At 34.8% G+C, this 23,852-nt stretch overlaps 1 protein-coding gene across 5 annotated transcripts in view; it reads right to left on the bottom strand.

The window, feature by feature from the left end:
- Positions 1 to 23,852, bottom strand: part of LOC108904901 (tau-tubulin kinase homolog Asator) — a 70,210-nt gene that overhangs the window by 21,034 nt on the left and 25,324 nt on the right. For 2 of the 5 annotated variants that reach the window (XM_018707616.1, XM_018707620.1), the window contains exons 2-10: positions 19,815 to 19,929; positions 19,496 to 19,665; positions 19,243 to 19,438; positions 18,954 to 19,125; positions 15,265 to 15,482; positions 14,981 to 15,199; positions 14,749 to 14,878; positions 8,630 to 8,961; positions 5,898 to 6,138 (exon numbers count right to left, since the gene is read on the bottom strand). In XM_018707616.1, the coding sequence (XP_018563132.1) occupies positions 5,898 to 6,138; positions 8,630 to 8,961; positions 14,749 to 14,878; positions 14,981 to 15,199; positions 15,265 to 15,482; positions 18,954 to 19,125; positions 19,243 to 19,438; positions 19,496 to 19,665; positions 19,815 to 19,929 (1,793 nt within the window). Of the gene's footprint in view, positions 1 to 5,897; positions 6,139 to 8,629; positions 8,962 to 14,748; positions 14,879 to 14,980; positions 15,200 to 15,264; positions 15,483 to 18,953; positions 19,126 to 19,242; positions 19,439 to 19,495; positions 19,666 to 19,814; positions 19,930 to 20,641; positions 20,746 to 20,800; positions 20,969 to 23,852 lie in introns of those variants that run through there. The other 3 variants (XM_018707618.1, XM_018707619.1, XM_018707617.1) reach the window with 3 other exon arrangements.

Raw genomic sequence — 23,852 nt, 5'->3', positions numbered from 1 at the left:
ACCCCTGCATCACATTCTTGGAATTAACCGCATTCGACACCCAAGGTAGAAAGACATTGACGGCGTGGCGTTCACCGCAGCAACTTGCAGTGCATACTGTATTTTGCAGTTACGAAGGCGTTTCTTCCTAAGTGTATATTGGAATTTTATCTCGACAAATATTGTACGGACTGTAGTATGGTATCTTTATTGTTAATTGCGTTTGCCTCGAAGACGGTTTGATGTATCGACATCAAACATGTTCACCTTTTTCACTTAAAACAGTACAAAATCTTAAAAATTGCGATAAAAATTAAAATAGTAGGCATACAAATTTTGTGGAAGCCGCGACTGTCGAGGTCATTTTTCCTTTGGTTCACTAAAATAGCTATCAGTAAATTGAATACATTAGTACAAATGGCTTCAAATAACTTCCATCCAAACATTAGATAAAAATGTAAAACATAAAAGTTATAAGAAAAAAACTAATAGCTAATAACTCTATAGGGTAAGCCTGTATTAAACACATTATACAAACTAAAAAATCCCTAATGGCACTTGTTTGCATAAAAAAATGCCAGTAGTTGGCGATGACCTTGAAATATAAGGTGAATGGAACATTCCTCCGACGCGCTTTGCTAATAAATAAAAAAGTTACGGGTTTGTCCAACAACCTGTATGTTCAGTGTTTTATCTTCTACACCAAATGCAAGTATCACTTGGTGTTAATCTATGTTAGGTTTCACTCAAATAGAAGTTTTACAAGCCGGCAAAACTATCGCGAATGCAGTATACACAACAAAGTGCCTACAATCGCTCGATGTAACACTATAAACGCTCTAAATCACTTTAAATTGCGTTTATGATGTTTTTCAAACTGATAATCTGGTCGTAAAATGTTAAGACAGACCACAGAACTTTACGAAATATCTTCTAATGATTTATGATACATAAACTAAAATAAAAAAACAGAACGGGTTATAAAGACAGTTTAATTGATAACTTCATGATATAAAATTCAACGGAAATTAATACAGGAAAATGTCGAGTACATTTAATAGTGTAAAAATGAAACAAAATTAATAAGGTACCTAATACCAATAAACAATGAAAATAATAGATAGATAAAAAGCCATATAATACAATGTTACCTGTAGAATGTACAGTTGTTTTGTTAAATTACAGTTACAGCTCAGAAATAATATTTATATAAAATTCAGTGTTAGTAAAAAAAAATACAAGTACTAAAATTTAAGATATATTTGAGATACACAAAAAAATCCAATTAACAAAAATCAGAGCGCACCTGTTAAAAGTCTGTTGGAAAATTCTGGTAAAATGTTAGTTTTCAGACCGATTTGTTTGCGATTGAAACGACTTTCGACGGGCCCATTTCTTTAACGTGTAACACTCTCGATACTTACGCAAAGTGGGGGCAAAAACCAAACAAAAAATCGGAATAACAGACGGTAATCCTTACGAGATTTTCCCTCGGGCTGCACTAGACACCATAACACTAAAAAAAAACCTCGCTCTCCCGATATCACATATTAATAAAGTGGTGTATTAGGCCCGAAATAAAAAGCAATAAATCTGGCCGAACAGTAGGCAGCGGGGATCAAAACATGCTCCGCGGACACGTTAAGAATAACGCCAACGGATTTTTTCTGTCGACGACCAAAATAATGCTGTTTCTAATCGATTGGCGTAAATAATCCCATTGCCACATACGTAATTATTTTCAGTCGTTTGCAGATCCAATTATCACCGCGGTTTGGACAGGTGAGCGAGGCTTATAGTACATTCGTGGTTTCAGTAATAAGTTCAGAAGTCCAGTTAATAGTGGAACAAGGCTAAGCTGGAGATTCCTGTCATATTCAAGCAATGTTCTTTTGAAAAACATAGCTCCGTTATTTTGGGAGGATATTTACGTAACTCTCCGACATTTATTGCAACAGTTTGCACCATTATACTTTTCCTACACTCTGTTTGCATCTCTTAATTACTGCAAACATTTTTTGTGGCAGGAAATATTACGGTAGTACCGCTCTAGATAAAAATGCGTGAATAGGCTATCCACAGCTCTATATGTATTTTTCCACATGGTCAGTCAAATAATTAAATTATTTGGTGATAATCGGCTAAATATTGGAAACAAATAAAAATTTTAATATTAAAACATTGAGGACACAGTAGAGGTCAATCGGCACGTATTTTCTACTTCTGGATCTTTCTATGATTACATACGAGGTTTGTTCAGAAAATAACCGAACTTTTTGAATTACGCTCTAATGGGGATATTTAGTGATGTTCTTGGATTGTTGATATATCATTTAGTTTTCGTGATGATTTGAGTGTAACGTGTTTAGGTGTTAATGGCGATTTTTGAAATGTGCGATTTTCTCGAACAACGATGCAACGTAAAATTTTGCGTGAAAGTGGAGAAAACTTTCACGGAAGTGTTTCAGCTTGTGAAACAAGCTTACGGAGATCATGCTCTGGGTCGTACGCAATGTTATATAGTCTTTCCGAAACCAGTTGAACATGTATAAAAGCGCCCAGCAATAAAATTTAACGAGTTTCATGGGCATCCCTAAAAAAAGTTTACTGCTATTATATGTTCATTTGGCCAACAACATATTTTAATTATTTATGTTCTCAAACAATTTTATTTTATATTGATGGCAAACTTCGTTTTGGTTCCAAAATGTCTCCAAAATGCCATGTTGTAATAATATTAGTAAATAAAATATCTCTCTTATTTATCTCTTTCGTAATTGTAATATCAATGATTAATAGAAAGTGCGTATAATAAACTAAAATTACCTGAATCACGCCAAATTGCGCATTGCTGCACTGCACTGCTAGGCAATTTGTCAACAACTGAGATTTATTTCCCAGTCACCCAGTGCAACTGTGGTATACGCCGTTTTCCCCCGCGCGTATTCTTCAACTGGGCGTACACATTTCTACCACCTCCACGTTTAGTTCGACCTGACCTGTATATGGGTATGGCTGAATAAATATGGGAATAAGTTTTTCAAATATTTCAATGTCGAGTTCCTGCGTCAGCGACCGAACCTGGTAGGTACATAGTGCCAACTTCTTGGTTCTTCAATTGAGATCGGAAAGACTGTACGAATGGTTTTCACAATTTAAAAGTGGTCGTCAGTTAATTGAAAATGATCCTCGGCCACGAAGGCCTTCGACTTCAACTAATGATTACCACGTTCAGAAAGTCAAAGATCTGGGGCGTGCAAATCGACGACTTAGTGTCAGAGAAATTGCAGAAGAGGTTAGCCTTTCTTTTTGAACTTCTTGAACAATCCAATGACGATGAAACATTCATTCACAGAATCATAACGGGCAACGAAAGCTTTGTTTACGGCTACGATATTGAGACAAAAATTCAATAATCACAATGGATTGGCAAAGAATGTCCACGCCCCAAGAAAAACTAGTCAGTCTAGATCCTAGGTTTGAGTTCTTGCCTCAAGGTGAAACAGAGAATTGTGTGTTCTATCAAGTCATTTTACAACAGTTTCGTGAAAAAATCCACAAAAAGAGACTAGAATTGAAGCGAGATAACTCATGGTCTTTGCTACATGACAATGCGCCCGCGCACTCAACTTTGTCAATTTGTCAGTTTTGTACTAAAAATCTGATTACTGTCTTCCCTCACCCTCCTTACTCGCCAGAGCTGGCTCCTCGCAATTTTTTTCTTATTTCTTAAATTAAAATCAGTGCTGAAAGGACACCGTTTTCAGACTATTGATTCCATCAAAGCAAATACGCATAGACTTTAAAGGCCATTTCAAATAAAGTTATACGGGATTATTTCGTGAAATGTGTGAATAGAGGAGGGGAGAACTTTGAAGGAGATAAGAACCAATAATGTATAAAATTAATAATAAAGTTAAAAAAAAAATTAAATTTGGTTATTTTCTTGAACAAACCTCGTACATGATTGCCTGCTTACAGTTAATTAATATTTGTTAAGAAGTATGCAATTTGCAGATAGTTACGTATAATTTTCTCTATCCCCTTAAACCAAATATTTGGGTACAAATATTTTGAGTTTAGTCACAAACTCCTTTTCAGAATTTATTTTTATATACTGTCAAGTGATGTGAGTAATAGAAAGTTAGTTTTTTTAAGCAGGAGATAGTTAGTTGCTGTATAGATCTTTTTTTAAAGCGTGTATGTCAAAAAATGTTGATAAACATCATAAATGGACTAAACAGCGTGTCTCAGAAATATGTTCCAAATTTTAACTGTACTGCATTTTTTGTTTTTTATTACCTCAACTAAGCGTTTTGATTCAGGCTTCAGTAACAAAAATTTTAAGTTAAAAAAAGTTAACACAAAAGTTCTTGCTTTTGACGATTTAAATGCGTGATTATTTAGTACTTATTTCTGAGACACCCTGTATATAATCATTTGAAAAAAGTCGTCGACGTTTGTTTAAAAATAACTAAGTAACATCAGATTCAGAGATTTTAATTTTTGTTTTTCGTTTTTGTCATATTTAAAGGCGATACTTTTGCGCGGTTCAACGATTTCATCCTGATATCAAGGGAAAACTATAACCAGCTTTGAGAAAGGGGTTAATACGAGTGTTAGTACGGAATACAGAGTGGTTAAAATAAAAGAAAACTCGGCAGCGTATAAAGGTGTTTATAGAAGCAGAGAAAAAAAATTGTATACAAGCTGTACACATCATTAACTATGTATCACAAGAGATAACATGGGCGTTCGTTATTAGGGGGCGTGCGAATATCGGGGAGATCGGATACGACATCTAGAAACAAAACATCCTTTAAATAGTGCTCAAATAAAAAGGGAAAAACAGACGGCACTGAGAAAAAAAACGTGTTAAGTTCAAATACAATACAAACTTTAAAAAATAAAGTAGTTTTCAAACAACTCCCTTCTGTTAAAATAGTCAAAGAGGACATTTGAAGTTGTAGCGCCATCTAGTGGTAAATATTAACACTAGATAGTTGAGATGAGGGCTCTTGTTTTAATAACATTTAAAAACTGTCACTAACGTATTTCTACATTAAAAGCTTTATTTTTTTCAAAGAAACAACACATAGAGCACCTACTACTAAAAAAAAGTTACAAAAGCTGCCTATCTCCAAAAATACTTAACATATCACAGTTCTCTATCACCATATTCCATTTTTGTAATCAAGCTTTTGCCTTTGTCTTTTATTTACGAACCTAATATTATCTAACAATAATACAAACCACAAATCTACAAATTCTAGCTGTGCAAAACAACCTTAAAACAAAACTTGTACTTCTAAAGCAGTAAACACGGTAAGCGTTTTGAAATATGTACACGTTTTTAGCTTCTATGGCACCACTGAAGCGTGCACGTAGCTGAAAAATAGATTCACTAAACTACTACAAGTATATTTTTTTATCAGAGATAAAACAGACCTAACCTTGCGGAAATTATTATTCGGCTGGTTTACAAAACTCTGGACTGTTTATTTTGTGCCGCAGCACAATATTTTCGCTCTTTTCCCCGCATTCCACAGTATGAAAAATCCACTTTTTTCACAAACATTTTATGTCTGACTCGCATCGCACTTTTGAGAATAAAAGTTCAAACAACTGGTTAGTAAAAATTAACTAAGACTACCTAACCTAAAAAAATTTTACTGCAATTCACGGAGCGAAAAAATCAAGTATCTCCCCGTTATTCACACACCTAACAAAAAAATTGATCGAGTAGGCCTGAACGACGTTAATTATTTTCCATTTGTAAACATTTGACGGTTCGCTCGACTGTCATCATAGCGGCTTTGTACAAAACAAAACACCATCAATTTTTTAGTTAAAACTGACAAATTCCAATCGACGATCATTCTGACCCCTCGACCCGCCACATATCTACAGATTCTTACCGACTAGCTCGGGGTACTCCTCGATGCCGGCAATGTTGATGTACTTCTTGTGGCTCGTGCGCGAATCCTCGCTTATCCTGCTGAGGATTGGCGGGAGGGCCGCCGCCGTCTCCGATGGGGCGCCCAAGGTGGCCCTGTGTTCGGGGCTCTCGGGCTTCCACTCGTTGTCGGTGGTCTCCTCGCTGTCGTCGAACTGCGACTTCCACTGGCTGGCCAATGTCAGGGCCCCGCCGCGTGTTACCTAGAATGAAAGAGAAAAGGCATGTTTAACAGATACGTTCGATCTGTCGGTTCTCGCTGTTAGTTAGGGATTGGGGATGTTTCGAATATTTGTATTGAATTATTTGCATGAAATATTAAATTTGCATTCGTATCGCCCATTTTGTTATAGATTTTTAGCAAATGCGAATATTTAGCGAATGTGAATACTTAGCGAATACAAATAATTAGCGAATGCGAATACTTAACGAATGTGAATACTTAGCAAATGTGAATACTTAGAGAATACAAATATTTAGCGAATGTGAATACTTAGCGAATGACAATACTTAGCGAATGCAAATAGTTAGCGAATGCGAATATTTAGCGAATGTGAAGTTTTAGAAGAAAACATGTTTCATTTCTAAAAAAAATTGAGCTAGATATACAAGATGTAACTTCAGTACATAAAAATATTTTAGAGACGATTATTTTAAGAGTGAAAGTTCATAACGACTATTTTATAAATGGCTTAGTTTTCAACATACAGCATGTTTTAATTTTAAAAAAATGCGGCATTTACGAAAATGTCAGTCTTAGACGATTTTGATCTTCAACATTAACTACTAGGACTGTGAATTAATTTTGAAGAATTTATAATAAATGGCGTAACTTATGCTATATTGCTGCAGGATACTTCTGTAACTATACTCATGTCAAAGCTCTGTCATTAGGCTTTACTTTTTATTTTGTGTCTGTTTTTTTAAACATATTTTTCCTCAGCTCTGAAGATGTCAAAAACAAAATTAATAAAACACTGTTTGCGGGAAGTTTTACTTTTCCTGATTATTTCAGAGAACAGTGTCGCTAAAAGTCATCAAGCGCTGTTAGAAACTTACGGTGAACATATTTCATCGATAAAAAACATGTAAATATTCCAGCCTCTTAGACGTGGTGATTTCGGTACAGTTGACAAAGAACGCCTTGGTTAACGGAAAAAATTCGAAGATGAGGAATTGGAAGCATTACTCGACCAAGATTCATGTCAAACGCAAGACAAACTTGCTGAATCGTTGAATATTGATCGCACAGCAGTTTCCAAACGTTTAAATGCATTGGGTACAATTCAAAAGCAAGGCAATTGGGTGCCATATTAATTGAAGCCGAGTGATGTTGAACGGCGATTTCTCAAACAAGAAAGGGTTTTTTGCATCGTATCGTCACTGGAAATGAAAAATGATACACTATGATATTCCTAAGCGTAGAATATCATGGGGCTTGCCTGGTCGTGCATCAATATCAACGGTAAGGCCGAATATTCATGGTTCGAAGCTCATGCACTGTATTTGGTGGGATTAGCTTGGTGTTGTGTACTATGAGAGCTTCAACCAAATGAAACCATCACTGGTGAAAGCTACGAAAAGAATTGATGCGTTTGAGCCCTACATTGAAGGAAAAACGGCTTCAATTCGAGCAAAGGCACGATAATTTTTCAACATGACAACGCTCGACCACATGAAGCTCATGACCCCCCACCCACCATATTCACCAGATATTGCTCCATTGGATCATTATTTGTTCCGATCCATGGAAAACGAAAAAATTGGATCAATTGGTGAATAGCATTCTTGCAACGAGAAATCCGTATGCTGCCAGAAAGATGGGAAAAGGTAGTGGCTAATGATGGACAATCTTTGAAAAATAATAATGTACACAATTTTTCCCAATAAAGCCTTGAATTTACAAAAAAAAAACTCAAAATTAATTCACAGTTGTAGTAAAATGGAAAATATCCTTGACTTGAAATATAGGAATGTGTGTGCACTAATCAAATTCCCAAAATACACAATGGCGTCAAAATTTTGAGGTTTTTAGTGGCCTCCACCACTGGTTGACCTAAAAAATATTTTGGCCTCAAGCAAATGTTATATTATGAACTTTTTTTTAAAAAAAACTATCCTATGAATCACCTTTCGACATATTTTTATGTACTTAAGTTGCACCCTGTACTTCCCCTCCAGTAATTTTACTGTTACATAAATTAATGGCATTTCTTGATTTATTTGTTTGTACAATTTGCTTTCATATTCGCTAAAAACTTGAAATACTCTCATTTGTATTCATATTCATGAATATCGAAAATATCACATCCGGAACAACCCCAGTTTTAATGGCTGGCAAAATTTCTAGATCGACACCGACGGAATTAGCAACAATGTTAATTTTCCCGAATTTTAAAAAAGAGCCTACAAAGTTCCAAGATTTGGCATCAACAGAGTTCTTCCCAACAAGAAATAAATATACGTAAAACTTTTTTTTTATTTCAAATAAAAATAAAAAAGTACTGCTCAAAGTTTATATTTTTGTCATTACACTTCTACAAACTGAATATGTCTTCCTTTTTTCATCAGTAACAGAATACAAAGATCCAAATCTAAAAACCTCGTAAGGTCAACCGGAAAAGACGCCAAAACCTCCAGGCCTAACACCGATCGAACTGCGTCGGACCGTAACCAAACCCAAAGCGTACTTACTTGCTGACTTACATTCTCATCGTCGATGACGGCAAATTGTGTGAGACTTTGATCCCTCAGGCCCGACCTCGAACTCCTTGCGGCAGACGGTTGCCTCCTGCGGGGCCTTTCTTGTTCGGGTGTGGCGGGAGAGTCTACCAAACTGCCCGACTGGGCTTGAGTTACCGGGGTCACCACGCGGAGCCTTCCCAAGGTGGCAACGCCCGACTGGCTCTTACGCAAGGGGGCGGGTTTGACGTTGGCGTCGGATGTGGATTTGGCGGACGCCACGGCTTCATTATCCAGCCTGTCGGGTGGCTGGTCCAGGTGGGAGGTAGCCCTTCGTTTGCGAGCTGGAAAAAATTGGAAATAAGCTTCAATTTGTGAAAATCCGATGGATTATTATTTGATTTGGGAGACCATATAAGATGTTTATGTTCTTGGAAAAAAATGTACTTTAATAAAAGTTCCTTAGAAATGGCAGAAATTTTTTTTTATAATAATTCACATCAGAGTTATTTGACTTTGGCTTATCATTAACAAAGTTACACAATTATTTTATACAAATTGTTGTTTCAATTTCGGTATACCACAAGGATCAAATCTTGGGCCCCACTGTTTAATGCATTTATAAATGATTTAACTACAATTAACTTTTATATGCGGATGTTTTAAAGATGTAATGTAATGATGGCCATTTGAATTTTTTCTATATTATTAAACACATTCTAACCATTTGGAATCAGATAGAGAAATTTTTTTAAATTGCTATAATCCTATATTAAAGATGCATGCAGGGCGATTCACTTAACTTATCCAAACAAATTTGGGAATAGATGCGGCATGAGAAATGGAGTCAATATCCTAAAAAAATTCTGGTAAAATCCTTATAATTTTGGAGAAAAAAAATTTTTGAAATTGTGGTACTTTCAACCATTACATAGCTGGACAACTGTAGTCTCTAGCGTCATTTGCAATACGCGTGGAGAGCCACGTGGCCTCAGCGACTCACTCCGAATACTGAAATCCGATTTTACAATCGTCGTTGCGATAGCGTTTACAAAGTTTTTTAGTAGTTAGTGTCAAAAATGGCTTGTGTGTATAGCAAATTCGAGTTGATGGATATCGTTTTAATTTATGGTGAAGTAAGACAACATGCATATTATGGTGAAGCAAGACAACATTTGTGTTAGTTCATAGAAACTGGGTAAGACGGGCGAAAATGTGTACACGTGGGTGGACAAAATTTTGAACAATTTGTGGAACATTATGTATGCAAAATTATTAGATGCTATAAAATTCTATTTATTTCTTTCCTTGTGAAATTCTTTCAAGTTCTTGTCTGTTTTTATCACACTTTGCCGCCATGCCGGTCGCATTGTGCTGGGTCAGTTTTTATAGTGGACCAGCTTCCAGTGACGATCAGAAGTGTATTTTTAAATCATTTTCGAACTGCCCTTTTTGATTTTTTCTTTACAAAATTGTATTTATAATGGATAAGTTCTGAATCACCCTGTATATCTAGAAAGAGGAATTGACCAAGCATCCTTATTAATTACAAGTACAGTCATCGAAACATCCTATAATTATTATATGTAAGTATATTGTTTATCTTTTTTGTTCAAATATCTACATAGTACCACATACTACGCTTTAGTACATTCTCAGATTAAGTTCCTTGCCATACCACGATAACATATTACTTAAATCTCTGGTATTTGCAATAATGTCTAACTTTAATATCTCTAATGACTGTGATATAAATGTTTGTAAGTTGGTTAACTTTGATGAATTTTGCTAAACGGTTTTTCGATATTATAGAAATTTACTTTCCTTTGATAGTCACAATCAGAAATATTCCTTATCCTCCACATAAATGTTGGTTTCCTGTTGAAATATGGTTATCTAAGCTGATACATTTTTATTTAATTAGTATAATATAATATAATTTTCTCTAGGTTGTAACATTGTCCATTTACTGTTAAATTATTGTCCTGTTTTTTTTTGGCAGTGTAATATATTTTTGTTATTAACACCAACTCAATATTAAATTTTTTTAAATTTCCACTAATTTGCAATAGCAATACAGGGTGTCCCAAAATTCATGCAACAAAATTTGGTCATAGATTCTTAAGACAAATTTAGGGGACCCGTATTTTTTCTTTTTGCCAACTGGCCCCCTTTTTCGGAGTTACAGCCCCCTTAAATCTGTCCCTAAGAAGTCCTTTTTATATCCCAAAACCATGTTGTACGAGAATCACTAAATTTGGTACACAGGGGTTTTATGACGTGGAATCTCACAGGGCTACGCTTTTTGGCGAAAAAACCCCTTAAGACACTTTTTCGTGGGCCCCCTTGCCTTTGGAACCAGAAAAATTTGGTCGCAAATTTGACTTTTTTAAAAATTATTAGTTAGCTAGAAAGCCATTGAATTTAGGCTTTTTTGTCTCTTGATATTTTTTTCGTAAAACGCAATGTTTTTGAGAAAACTGGCGAATCGCAATATGCATTCGAACACATTTTGACATTTTTCTCGAAAACATTGCGTTTTACGAAAAAAGTGACAAAAAGTCTAAATTTAATGGCTTTCTAGTGGACTGATAATTTTTAAGAAATTTAAATATGCGACCAAATTTTTTTGGCTCCAAAAACAAAGGGGCCAACAAAAAATTGTCTTAAGGGGGTTGCCCGCCAAAAAACGTTGCACTATCAGATTCCACATGTCATAAAACCCTGTGTACCAAATTTAGTTATTCTTATACAACATGGTTCTGAGATATAAAAAAAAGATTATTCTTAGGGCCGAACTTCAGGGGGCTGCAACTCCGAAAGATGGGGCCACTTGGCAAAAATAAAAAATATGGGTCCCCTAAATTTGTCCTAAGAATCGGAACACCCTGTATAGCAACATCAGAAAAATTTGTTCACTTGTCAAGGGTACGATTTTGTGTAGAAAGTATAAACGATAGTGGCAGTACAATGACAGTATGTGTTGAAATTAGTTGTTTCTTAACTGTCAGTTTTTGCACATATAAAAGTCTCATGTTTTGGTATTAGTCTGATGAGAACAAAATTGTAGTAATTGAATATTATAGTAATATAATATATAATATATAGCGAGTAATGTTTTTAGAAACTTTGTTATTTAGAAAATCGATTAATCATCCTTGTTTAGTCGTAGCCTTGAAGGAGTTTACGAAAAACGTTTTTTAATGAGTCTGATGCAGTTCAGGTCTGGTTAAACAATGTTTTAATCATATACCTGCTGCGCAATAAACATACAAGAATGAATTAGACGACTGTGTAGAAAATATTATATATTATTAATAGGAACCGGCAAAACATTTCCAATCGAAGTGCAAAAGAATTTGCTTTAACACTTTGTAGCCATAGTGACCTGAAATTATACTGAATGTTTATGTTTTTATTACCTGTGGTTAGTGCTTTATTACAAGATTTATCCTTTACATGTAGATTTATTTTCAGATGAGGCTAATTTTATCCGCAACAAAATTTTTTTATTTCCACAGTACGCAACAGCAGTCTATTGAAATATCCACACTGTGTCATACAAATTTTTAATATCGCTTGCCCATTAATTGGAGGCTTAACATTGCAAACAATTTTTTTTGACCCTCTGAGTTGTCACACCAAATACTTCTTTTTGAAGAAGTCCTTAGTATAAAAATATGTAAATATTCAATTTCTTGATAGATAGGATGCTGCTGTCCAGTTCCACAGCTTTCTCATTTTCCGGAATTAAATTTTTTAAACTTTTATTTCTGGAGACAAAAATTTAATGTTTGACATAGAAGGCAGTGATATTGATGAAGAATATGTGTCGTATGTGGGAGCCAATGAATGGCTCCATCTGTCGTGCAGACTTCCAACTGTACCATTCAAATGACTACAGTAGGAAGCGACCTGCTAACTGCAGGTACTTTGTTGCACGACTGCCACCCACAGAGGGCGAAGACAATGTTCTAATTGTCAGTGCCGCGAGAAACAACTACTATTGCTATTTGCCCCTACCGGCATTGAATTATACTCGCGACACCCAGTACAACAGCTAGGATCGTTTGTCAGTTTAACCCACCAGGCACAGACCGGTTTCAGACTTATTAGTCCTCATCAGTGTGTCATAGGTGCGACAACCGACAAACGACCCAGCTGTTCTCCGTCGTATCATCACGAAGAGGAAGTACATTGTACTGGGTGTCGCGAGTATAATTCAATGCCGGTAGGGGCAAATAGCCCTCGGAGTAGTTGTTTCTCGCGGCACTGACGACTCAAAGAATATGTGTCACTCCCTCTCAACTCCAACAGTTCTCAAAATGTTTGCACATTCCCGTTAAATGACATTTTATGTTGCGAGACTTCTGACTAGATAACATTTGAGCATTTTAAAAAATGATTTACTAGTTTTGAGGTTTCCCCTCGCCACTCTTGTATTACACAAGAAAATTTAAATATTGAATTTCACGACAGATGGACAGGACACAGCAGTCCAGTTCCATGGCCTTTTCGTTTTTAAAACTTGTATATTTTATCTCAGGAGATATTAAAAAAATTTATATTTCCCAGAAGTCAGTGATGAACTATCACAGTTGCATTGAAACTGCATTGCAGACTATTCGACACCGGCAGGATATTCTTTAATTCAACATACTCCAGTTGGGTTAGACAAAAAAAAGGGCTTAACCGGGAAAAAATTAGGGACCACAATTTTATTGTTCTAACCTTTAGGGGGGGTCAATAGTAGTGTAAATTCAGAATCGCGACTGAATTCCACCCTTGCGTCAGCCGCCATCTTGAATTTAAGGAAAAATTGTTTTTGCTCAATATCTCGGCCATTTTCAACTTTACAACAAAAATGGTAAGGACTTAAGTTGTTTCAAAAGCGATTTCCTACAACTTATTTTATTACAAATTTTATCGTGCGATCAATATTTTTCAAGTTAAGGGGGAAAATAGTGACAAAGTATAATTATTGAATTATTTCGTTTGTTATTGACTATACGACACAAATGTACATAAACAAAGTTGGAAAGAATTATATTTTCTACAATTTCGATCGCTTTGATTTTTCGCTACTACCAACATTTAAGGTCCTATGCTTGCGGAGACGTCAGGCCTATGGAATGTTGATCCCTTGAGTTTAGTTGGGCTTGCCATAGGCGTAGGACCTTAAATTTTGGTAGTAGCGAAAAAATCAAAGAGATCGAAATTGTAGAAAATATAATTCTTTCCAACTTTGTTTATGTATATTTATGTCGTAAAGTCAATAACAAACGAGATAATTCAATAATTATACTTTGTCACTATTTTCCCCCTTAACTTGAAAAATATCGATCGCATGATAACATTTTAACCAAAGAAGTTGTAGGAAATCGCATTTGCAACAACTTAAGTCCTTACCATTTTTGTTGTAAAGTTGAAAATGCCCGAGATATTGAGCAAAAACAATTCCTTTGAAACCAACTCCCGCAAGGTCCTACGCTCGCATCTTTACCGCAAGCGTAAGACCTTAAATATTGGTAGTAGCGAAAAAATCAAAGAGATCAAAATTGTAGAAAATATAATTCATTCCAACTTTGTTTATGCATATTTATGTCGTATAGTCAATAACAAACGAGAGATAATTCAATAATTATACTTTGTTACTATTTTCCCCCTTAACTCGAAAAATATCGATCGCACGATAAAATTTCTAATAAAAGAAATTGTAGGAAATCACATTTCCAACAACTTAAGTCCTTACCATTTTTGTTGTAAAGTTGAAAATGGCCGAGATATTAAGCAAAAATGATTTTTCCTTAAATTCAAGATGGCGGCTGACACAGGGGTGGAATTCGGTCGCGATTCTGAATTTACACTACTATTGACCCCCCCTAAAGGTTAGAAGAATAAAATTGTGGTCCCTAATTTTTTCCCGGTTAAATGACAACCCGACTGGGCTAACAAGCTCGTTTATAGGTTGACGAAAGAGCCAGTGAAAATATGACTTGTCATTCCCTCTCAGCACCAGCAATTCTCAATATGTTTGCACTTTCTTACGCGACAGAATTTTCTTTAAGAAAATAATATCGCACGTCTATAAACAGCCTATAATAAAAACAAAATTTCCTCGAATCTCTTACCTTGCACTTGATCCACAGCCGTGGCGTTACAGTTCTTGTCCACTGCAGGTTTCGGGGCATTGGTCTGGGTGTCTGTGACCAGGGGGGCGGTGTTTTCTGTTTCTATACGACGTCTTGTATCCAACTGTGTCTGAAAAGGAAAAACCACTTCACGTACTCCGTCAACGAAAAACGTGTCGGCAAGAAAAAACCAAAATGAACCAAAAAGGTTATTACAGTGCGAAAGCCTGACCTCTTTGTTGTCAGTGGGCTCGATGTTCTCCTGGTTGTTGTCCGTGGTGGGCGTGTGTTTGGTGTGTCTCGGTAGGGTGGTGGGAGCGGTCGGCTGTTGGATCTGCACCGTCTGGGACACGGGCTGGTTGTCGGTCTGCGTCGGTTTCTCCCAGTCGTACGGATCCGTCTCTTTCACGCCCCTGCGCTTCATGCACCTCTCGAACAGCGATATCAGCATCTGAGAAAAAGGGAAAAGTTTTGAGTTTAACACCGGTCCCGTTCGAGGGAGAAGAATCGTCATACCTGATAATCCGGTTTGTCGGCATATTCGAGACTCTGTATATGGTCAAGGAATTGCTTAAGGTCGGACGGCAAGTGTTTCAGAAGCAGCCTGTGGTCGTACTTCTCCTTCATCAGTCCCACTTGTTCTTTGTCTTTTACTTTCCGCCAGGGCAGTTGCCCGTTTACGAACTCTACTAACATGTAGAAGAGGCTCCAGAGATCATCATGTCTTCCCATTTCTATAAATTAACAATTGGTAACGTTCGGGCATGGAATTATTAGAACGAATTTTATTTTCATATACAAGGTGCTTTAAAAATAGATGGTATAAACTCAAGGTCACCATCAATTGTGATTTTACTTGAAAATGGTGCACTTGTGGGGTCAAATTAAATTTTAAATGATAAGATGTGGTTTACAACAGCAGTTCCCAACATTTTACTTTTGTAGACGTATGTAATATATTAAAAAAAACATTTGGCAAAATAAATTGTATAACAACAAAACTTTTATAGTGTACAAAAACAATTTGAAGTAAATATTTTAGTATTCTTTATGATAACACAAAAGTTATTAAATTTTTTAAATACATACATGAGAGTAAAGTACAAAGTAGACTTGCAAATATATGACAAAACAATAATTTGTAAACTAAATATTATGGTTTAACATTTTAAAAACGTAATATTACCATTTTGCCCGAAGCTATTAAATTAAACAAACTTTAATTAACAAGATCTCGTTTATTATTTTATTTAATTGATTATTTCTATGATTGTTGTTGGCCATTTTTCTAACAATAGGTTAGTATTATTATGCACAAAATTCAAGATACATTTTTGGTTGTAAAATGTTAGGCGAGTCCGAAAATAATAAAAAATTTTTAAATCCACTGTCATTCTACTTTTTATGATGAAAACGTCGACTGACTCGAGCCTAACTATGCCACTGCCAGTAGATAATAACAATTGGCTATATACTAAAAATGCAGCTCCTTACCAACATGCAATAACTGCCTAATTTTAAGAACCTAATATTGACTGTTCCAAATTTATTTAAAATAATATTAATATGTATATTCTTTAAAATTTTCAACACCCTGTGTCTCGGAAGGGTTTCCAGCCACATGTTTACAGGAACTTTTTTTTCTTTAAATACCATAAGAAATTGTCTCCTGAAGTAACGGACCGTACTTAGGAAACATGTATATTTGTTTTTTTATTGAAATCCAGAATTGTATAAGAGCTTTAAATTTAAAACTTGAAGCTTGTGCTATGTCAGGAAAAAGAAGCTTCTTTTTCTTTAATTTTAAGGTTGGTAGTGCTGGTATCGTTTTTAATATATATAATGATGTGCAAATATTTTAAGGTGGTGTTTAGGAAGTGATTTTACGGGGGTACTTCCTATATATTTTTTTGATTTGATCCCCTCCTGAGAAATTATTCAAATTTCAAAATGGCCGAAAAAATTAGCTTTTATTTTTCTCCACAAAAACGGTTAATCTTAGAAATTTGAATTTTGGTACACATTAGCAACTACATAGTTGAATGGTATTTTTTTGTAGTCTTTTTTTTCTGATTTATGTCTTTGAATGAAAGAAATTAGCACCCGTTGGTTTTATTTCTCTTACAACTTTTTTCTATGTTAGCCAATTCCAACAAGAAAAATAGCTTTTAATACTACATTTCATTTAGAAACTCTTTTTACTCTTCTTTGCCGATTAGGTACACATAATTAGTATAACAGTAACCAAAAACGATCGTCATTTTAGACACATTTTTTGCAAAAATAATTTTTTTATCAATAGGAAAAGCTAAGAAAATATGAAATAAAAATTTAATTATATTTTAAAATCACCCTGTATATGTGATTAATGCAAGTTCCAAATAGAGTGCTCCTTCTTGAAAAATTATTCATGTACTACCAACATTTAAAATTGTAAACTAATAAAAAAAACCTATAAGCATGTGTCCGGAAACAATTGGTTTACATTGTACAGGGTGTTGAAAATTAATGACCTATTTGAAATTGCAAAAAAAAAACGTAATGTATATAATACTCAACTTTATTCATAGATGTTGGTTCATAGATATTGGTTATTTGAATAATTATTTATTATAATTATTTTTTAAATAATTTGAAATTTTTACACTTTCAGAAACAACTACCTAGACATGATTAAATATTTTATCATTTATCTCAAAAAACTATGTATTTTAGTAACATGCAAAAAAAAGTTTCAAAATAGTAGGTTCCTTGTGTTCCTTACGATTTATTTAAAAAAATTCCAATATCAAACACATTCTGTTAAATAAAAAAAAATTAAAAATGCCACAAATAAATAACTATAGACAACATATTAAACACATTTACTGTTTTGCATTGGTGATTTGTATTTAATTCCTTGTAAGTTTATATTATTTGCTTTAAATTTTATAATTTTCTTCACAATTTAAAAAATTTAATTAGAGATCATTTGAGAATTTTAGTGCATAGAATTGTAAACTCTTTCAAACAAGAAAATGAAAACTACCCAGGTGAAATATAAAACAGTATATTGTGAGAAAATAATAATGCATAGACATATCACTTGAGACTCGAGAACGAACTATATGAATGACTGACTAACACTCTAACTTTTACATGGTAAATGTAAACTATATAATCCTAAATAAACTGATGCATCAGCATTCAATCCATCAATGCAGCTCCATTGGTCCCTATACGGGGTGTCCCCAACTGCTATCGCTTACAGAATTGTATAAAAATAATTGTTTTTTCTTGAAAACGGTTAATATTATTGACTTGTAGCAAGAGGACCTTTACATAAGATTACTCTTTCAGCTGTTTTACATAGCTGACAATTTATTGATTAATTAATTCATGAAGTCGCTTCATCAAGAAATTGGACAAGTGTAAGGCACCAAATCTGCTGTCAAATAATTTCATGAATTTATTCATCAAGTTCTCGACGAATTAGAGCATGTTCTAGTTTTCGTCAATTTCTTCGTGAAGTTTGGATGTACCAACCCAACAGATTTCCACCCTCAGATCAGTAATGAGGTTATGTTATTGGAATAGGTAAATAATTGTGTGGCGTCGTACTAGTTTTGCGTTGTTTTTACTGATTTGTTACTTACAAACACTAATATTTATATAATGTGTCAAAACGGTACCGCTGTTGTATCACTACAATTATGAGTGGAAAGGTGACATTTTTGAAATTTATTTGCTTCTTTGATTCGTAGGTAGAACTGATTCATGCGTAAAAAAACTTGATAAAGTCTGTAGCAGTGTAAAACCACACTGTTTACCAAAAAATTCGTGAATTAATTCATGAAGAACTTCGTCAATTTATTCATCAATAAATTGTCAATGTAAAACAGCTTTATTAAACTTTAATGGTCGCAAATAAAAAAGTTATGACCAATTTTTTAGCAAATTTATTACCAGTAAAGAATATATCAAATTAAAAAAATTGCTTAAATAAAAGAAATAAATTAAATAAATAAATAAATCAATCAGTTTTGAGGTTACGTAACTTGGTTAATATCGAATTTTGGAAATAGCATGACAGGAACTTGAACCATTATTTTGATACGTAGAATAAATTCCTAAATCGTTACTTATAGTTTCCGAGCACCCTGTATATTCTTAGAAATTACTCAAACATTTTATATTTATTTATACAAAAAAAATACTCGACTAACCTCTATTTTTATGTGCATTAATACTGGCGTATCGGACGGTACCACGGAATCCTGCCGCTGCCCTGGGCGCCCTGACCTCCCCAGTGGCGGTGGTGTATTGCCTGGCGAGTCCGAAATCTAACATGTATACTTTCCTACAGTTATATGGCAGTCTACCCATTGAAAAATTACTCTGAAACAAAACTAAAGGTCACCACACACACGAAACCAAATGCCTAACACTAGTACTTTACTGGTACTCCTTGAAACAACCGCCCAAATACTTCACCCTCATAAAAATTCTACTTACAGGTTTAATATCACGATGTAAAAAGCCAACAGAGTGTATACTCTCGATCGCCTTAAGTATCTGTAAGCCCAGCCGTAGCGTCGTGGACAAACTGAAGGCAGCCCTGGGCTGCGCCCTCCTTAATTCGGCTAGGTTGCGGCCTTGCAACTGCATGACCACGTAGTTGAATCTATCGTTCCTGCCGCAGCCGATGAATCTATCGAAAATACGTTACGTTAGTTGCGACACGGTTTATCCCTCGCTCTCACCGTACCTGCATATATGTTCCTTTCCTTGTAGCTTTTTTAGAACGGCGACTTCCATCTTCAGCACTTGCTTCGGCTGTCTTGCTGATTCCACTTTAAGAGCTACCTGTTCCCTGGTTATTAGATCTAAGCCCTCATATATCTCCCCGAAGCCTCCCCCGCCTATTTTTTTGACTACCTACAATGGAAAATCGTACGTTCTTTAACGTATCTTCGAGTAAAACAAAGGGAAGTGTGATGTGAGCAAATAGGTTTAATTTAAAGAAATAAACAAAGGGAATCGGAGGGTGATTTTTCGGGTATTTTTATGAGAAACTTTGGGCTCACCTTCCATCGTTCCTTCACGACATGTCCGGGCTGAAGCAGATCCTCAGATGTCATAGTAATATTGTTATTTTGATCTGTGGAATCTAAATGACCTTCCCAGCTTAACTTTTTTGGCCTGCAAGCACACAAACAAAGTGAGTCGTCTGCCGCATATTAAAACCTCTGCAGTTGTCAAATTGTCATGATCGAATTGTTTTGTGTTTAAAGATCGGTTTTGCGGGGATCGGCGACCAGCGGCGCGACTTTGTATTTAGTATTGCCTAAAAACGGGCAAAACCACACGGAAAACCAGCTGATTCCCGAAGGCGCGTGCGTGGATCCGCGAAGGAACTGGCAAGGCCTTCTACGTGTTTGTGAACGCCCGAAGTTTATTGATTTTTTAAATAATATTTTAGCCAAAAAGGGACAATAAATATAATTAATTAACTACACGGGGGATAACTAAGGAGCATGCAACCTTCTCGTAATAAAATTTGCATAAAATAATTCGGCAGACAGGCACGAATATCCAGAGATTTTATGCCAGGGGATTGTCCCGATAGGACCACGCGAAATTTTTATTGTTTGGACTATTTTAGGATTAGTTTTGAGGATTCCGTATATTATTACGCCAAAAATAAAGTAGATAAATTTAGAATTTTTAAAAATGTCTCAGCTGACATCAGGTAAAAATACCTCGAAGAAAACTCGCAAGATCGCCCATTAGTAAGAATTAATCACAGAAAAAGACGCCCACGATCGATAGTCAACATTTAAATAAAGTGGAAATACTGAAATTTTGCGGAAACCATTGCGGACATGCAACAAATCTTATTGTAAAAAATCACCTGGCACTTTGATCGGCTGTGCGCAAAACTATGAAAGCTATGGAAAACTTTACTGGATATTATAAATAAAAATGTAACACTCAAGCATGCATACTTGTTAAACACAACGTTTTAAACCATTAAAAGTGCTTAAGAAGCGTATTATTTGACATTTCTTACGGTTTGTGGGAGCGATAATCAATATACACGCCATTTTTCTTACAGACACGAAGTTAGCACTGGGTCTTGGCGCACTTATTTGAATCCGTTGCGGTGGGCGCTGTTCAGTGGGAACGCCTCATGCTTTCGGTGGTTTTCTGGGGGTCGGGTTGTTTGACAAAGGGTCACTGGAATTTTTTCGAATGACTTGACAGTGACATGTCCAGGTCCCGATAATCCGGGCCCACGCAGATCACGTGACCTATACCTGGTTCTTATTTCTCCAGTTAGTCCGAGCTTACACGGTGGAGCAAACACGACGGTGTGCAACGCCGCGACAGCCTCAGAAAGGTAGAGAAATTGCGTCACTTCTGGCGTACTGCGACGCAACATGATAAATTGCGAACAATAGAAGCGAGAAATAGTCACTAGCAGTGCTAGCTCGTGTGAGTCGTGTATGTAGTAGATATATCATTTATTTTAATATGAGTAAATGTACAGTAGACAATTGGTCCAATAGAAATAAACATATTGAGAAAAGAGAAAAATTCACGATTCGTTCGTTAAGTAAGCAAAAAATGCAAAGTATAATGTATAATAATGATGGGTAAAATGTTACAGTAATTCTGAACAGAACTTTATTGGCTTATTCTTTTTTTGGAATTCTATCTCAACAAATATTGTACGGGCTGTACCTATTTTGTATAAAATTAAATAAAATAAATAATTATTTACCCATGGACTTTTTGACTTTACTGGTGTGGTTTATTTTTACACATGGTGTAAATAAATAAGTACCAAAAACATTAGGGTGTGATTCGTTGTTGAAAAATAAGGTGGGTATTTCATATAAAAAAAATTTCATTTGAACATCCCCTGAGAAAATACAACCGCTTAAAGAAGGTGCCAAAAAAGTAGTTTTTAGTTTTTTTCTGAAACACTTACCAAAAAAGTGACAGAAATGAAATTAAGTAAACGTTTTCTGCTATCGAGAAGGCACTCAATAAACAGTTTGTTGATTTTCCCCTACGGTTGTAAGGGGTATAAAAAGCCACCCCTAAAACTTGTTTCATACGCGACTTTTTTTCTAATCAGTATGTTACCATTTATTTTAGATAACCTGATTCATTCTAAACAAAAATGGTCACTTGTAATATTTTCGTAAAATTAACGATTTCTGAGCAAAAAATTTATTTAAAATTAATTAGTACGCGGCTAACACATTTTGTAATGATAACTTAATTGTTATAATTAGTGCAATAACTTTATTAAACGTGTGAAGAAACAAACATTCGACATTTAATATAATTTCTATTAGTTTTTAATAATTTATAATAGGTTTTTTGGCTTTTTTTACATCAACAAATTGTTTATGAGTGTCACCTCGATAGCAGAAAATGTCTACTAAATTTCATTTCTGTCACCTTTTTGGTATTTCAGAAAAATTAAGAATTACTTTTTTGGCGCCCTCTTTAAGCGGTTGTTGAAATGAGATTTTTTTTATATGACAGACACCTTATTTTTCCACAGGGAATCACCCCCTGAATATTTTCGTACTTATTTATTTACAATAGTAAATAGTATAGTAGTGTAGTATACCTTAAATAATACTTGTTATTTTACACACAATACCTATGAATTTTTTATAGATAGCTTTCTAGAAGTCCTCGTTGAATATTTAAATATTAAAATTATTAGTCCAGTCAAGGCTCCAGTGAAGGCGAAAATAAAGTAAAAGCTCCCAATTTTTTCGGATAGAAATTTACATACAAGCTCATCTGACCCCCCACTTCTGCGATTTGCAGTTTATTTGAGCCTTCGTTTTTTAGATTTGTAAGCTAAAAGGGCTCAGGAAAGGCAGTCTGGGAGCTTAGTTTTGAGCTTCTAATGGTTATAACTCAGTCAAATTTTGTCCTACAAAAATTAATAAAAAGCAAATTGTTAAATAAGAAAAAACCTACAATTTCTTATTATATCATTTTTTATAACTTTGTTAGTTTCTGAAATATTTTGAAAAAAGAGAGATTTTTTAAAAAATTGAAAAATTGTATTCAAAAGTAAATGATTTTTTTTTAATTTAGGCTTCTAAAATCATTCAAATTCCCAGAATCTACTATTAATACATAAATAAAGTAAATTGCAGAAGGAATACGTTTAATTTTTTTCCATCAAGTAATTAATTTTAATACCGATTTTTTTCTCAATCAAGACAATCATTTTATTTTGATAACTTCATTAGTTTTCATGCTAACGACTTCTACGACCACTCAATTTAAAGGTCTTTTCAAGCACTTTAATAGGTGTTATATAAGTTTTCCTCGAAAAACCTTTAATTTTTTCGCTACAAGACGTTAAACGTTTCAATTAAAGCTATCTTCGAAATTGACTTGCAACTTCTGGGAGTCATAACTCGGGTTCTATACCATCTACAAAAATAACAAAAAGCAATCTCTGGTATTTAGTTACCTTCATTTTTGCTTATGATCATTTTTTTAATAAAACTTGTAGATTTTAAGATATTCGCGAAAAATGGCTCAAAAACATGCATTTTTTGGGCTAAAAACGAACATGTTTAGGCGCAAATAACTCAAAAAGTATTGACTGTACAAAAAATTCTTATAGAGCATTTTTTGCTTATAATTCGTCCCTCTATCGAATCGTGAGGTTTTTAATAAAAAAATCCCACCCTCCAGAAAGGGTGGCATCCATCCCTAGAGTAAAAGCACACATCGGCACTATATAATTTATGTTTCTTGGGCTATTCCCTAGGTACAGTTCAAATTTCACGTCAATCCATTCCATCCGAATTCAATTTGTGTGAAGAAAAAGTAAAACAAGCCGGTTTACTCTTATTTTATTTAATAGGTCAACTTTTCCTTAATTCGAACCTGTTGAAAATTGGCCTGGCCTTAGTTATTCCATGCACTTCACTTTCCAATATTCTGCCATCTCTGATTCTAGACTGCCAGACTGACATTGTGCAGTCTGCCTGGTCTATGATTACAAAATTTAGTAAAAATATACAGGAAAAAATGTAAACATTAGAAAAATTGTTTAGATATTGGATTATAAC

The sequence above is a fragment of the Anoplophora glabripennis genome, unplaced genomic scaffold (assembly GCF_000390285.2).
Source record: "Anoplophora glabripennis isolate ALB-LARVAE unplaced genomic scaffold, Agla_2.0 scaffold197, whole genome shotgun sequence".
Classification (NCBI taxonomy): domain Eukaryota; kingdom Metazoa; phylum Arthropoda; class Insecta; order Coleoptera; family Cerambycidae; genus Anoplophora; species Anoplophora glabripennis.
This window is presented reverse-complemented; position numbering and strand designations above follow the sequence as displayed.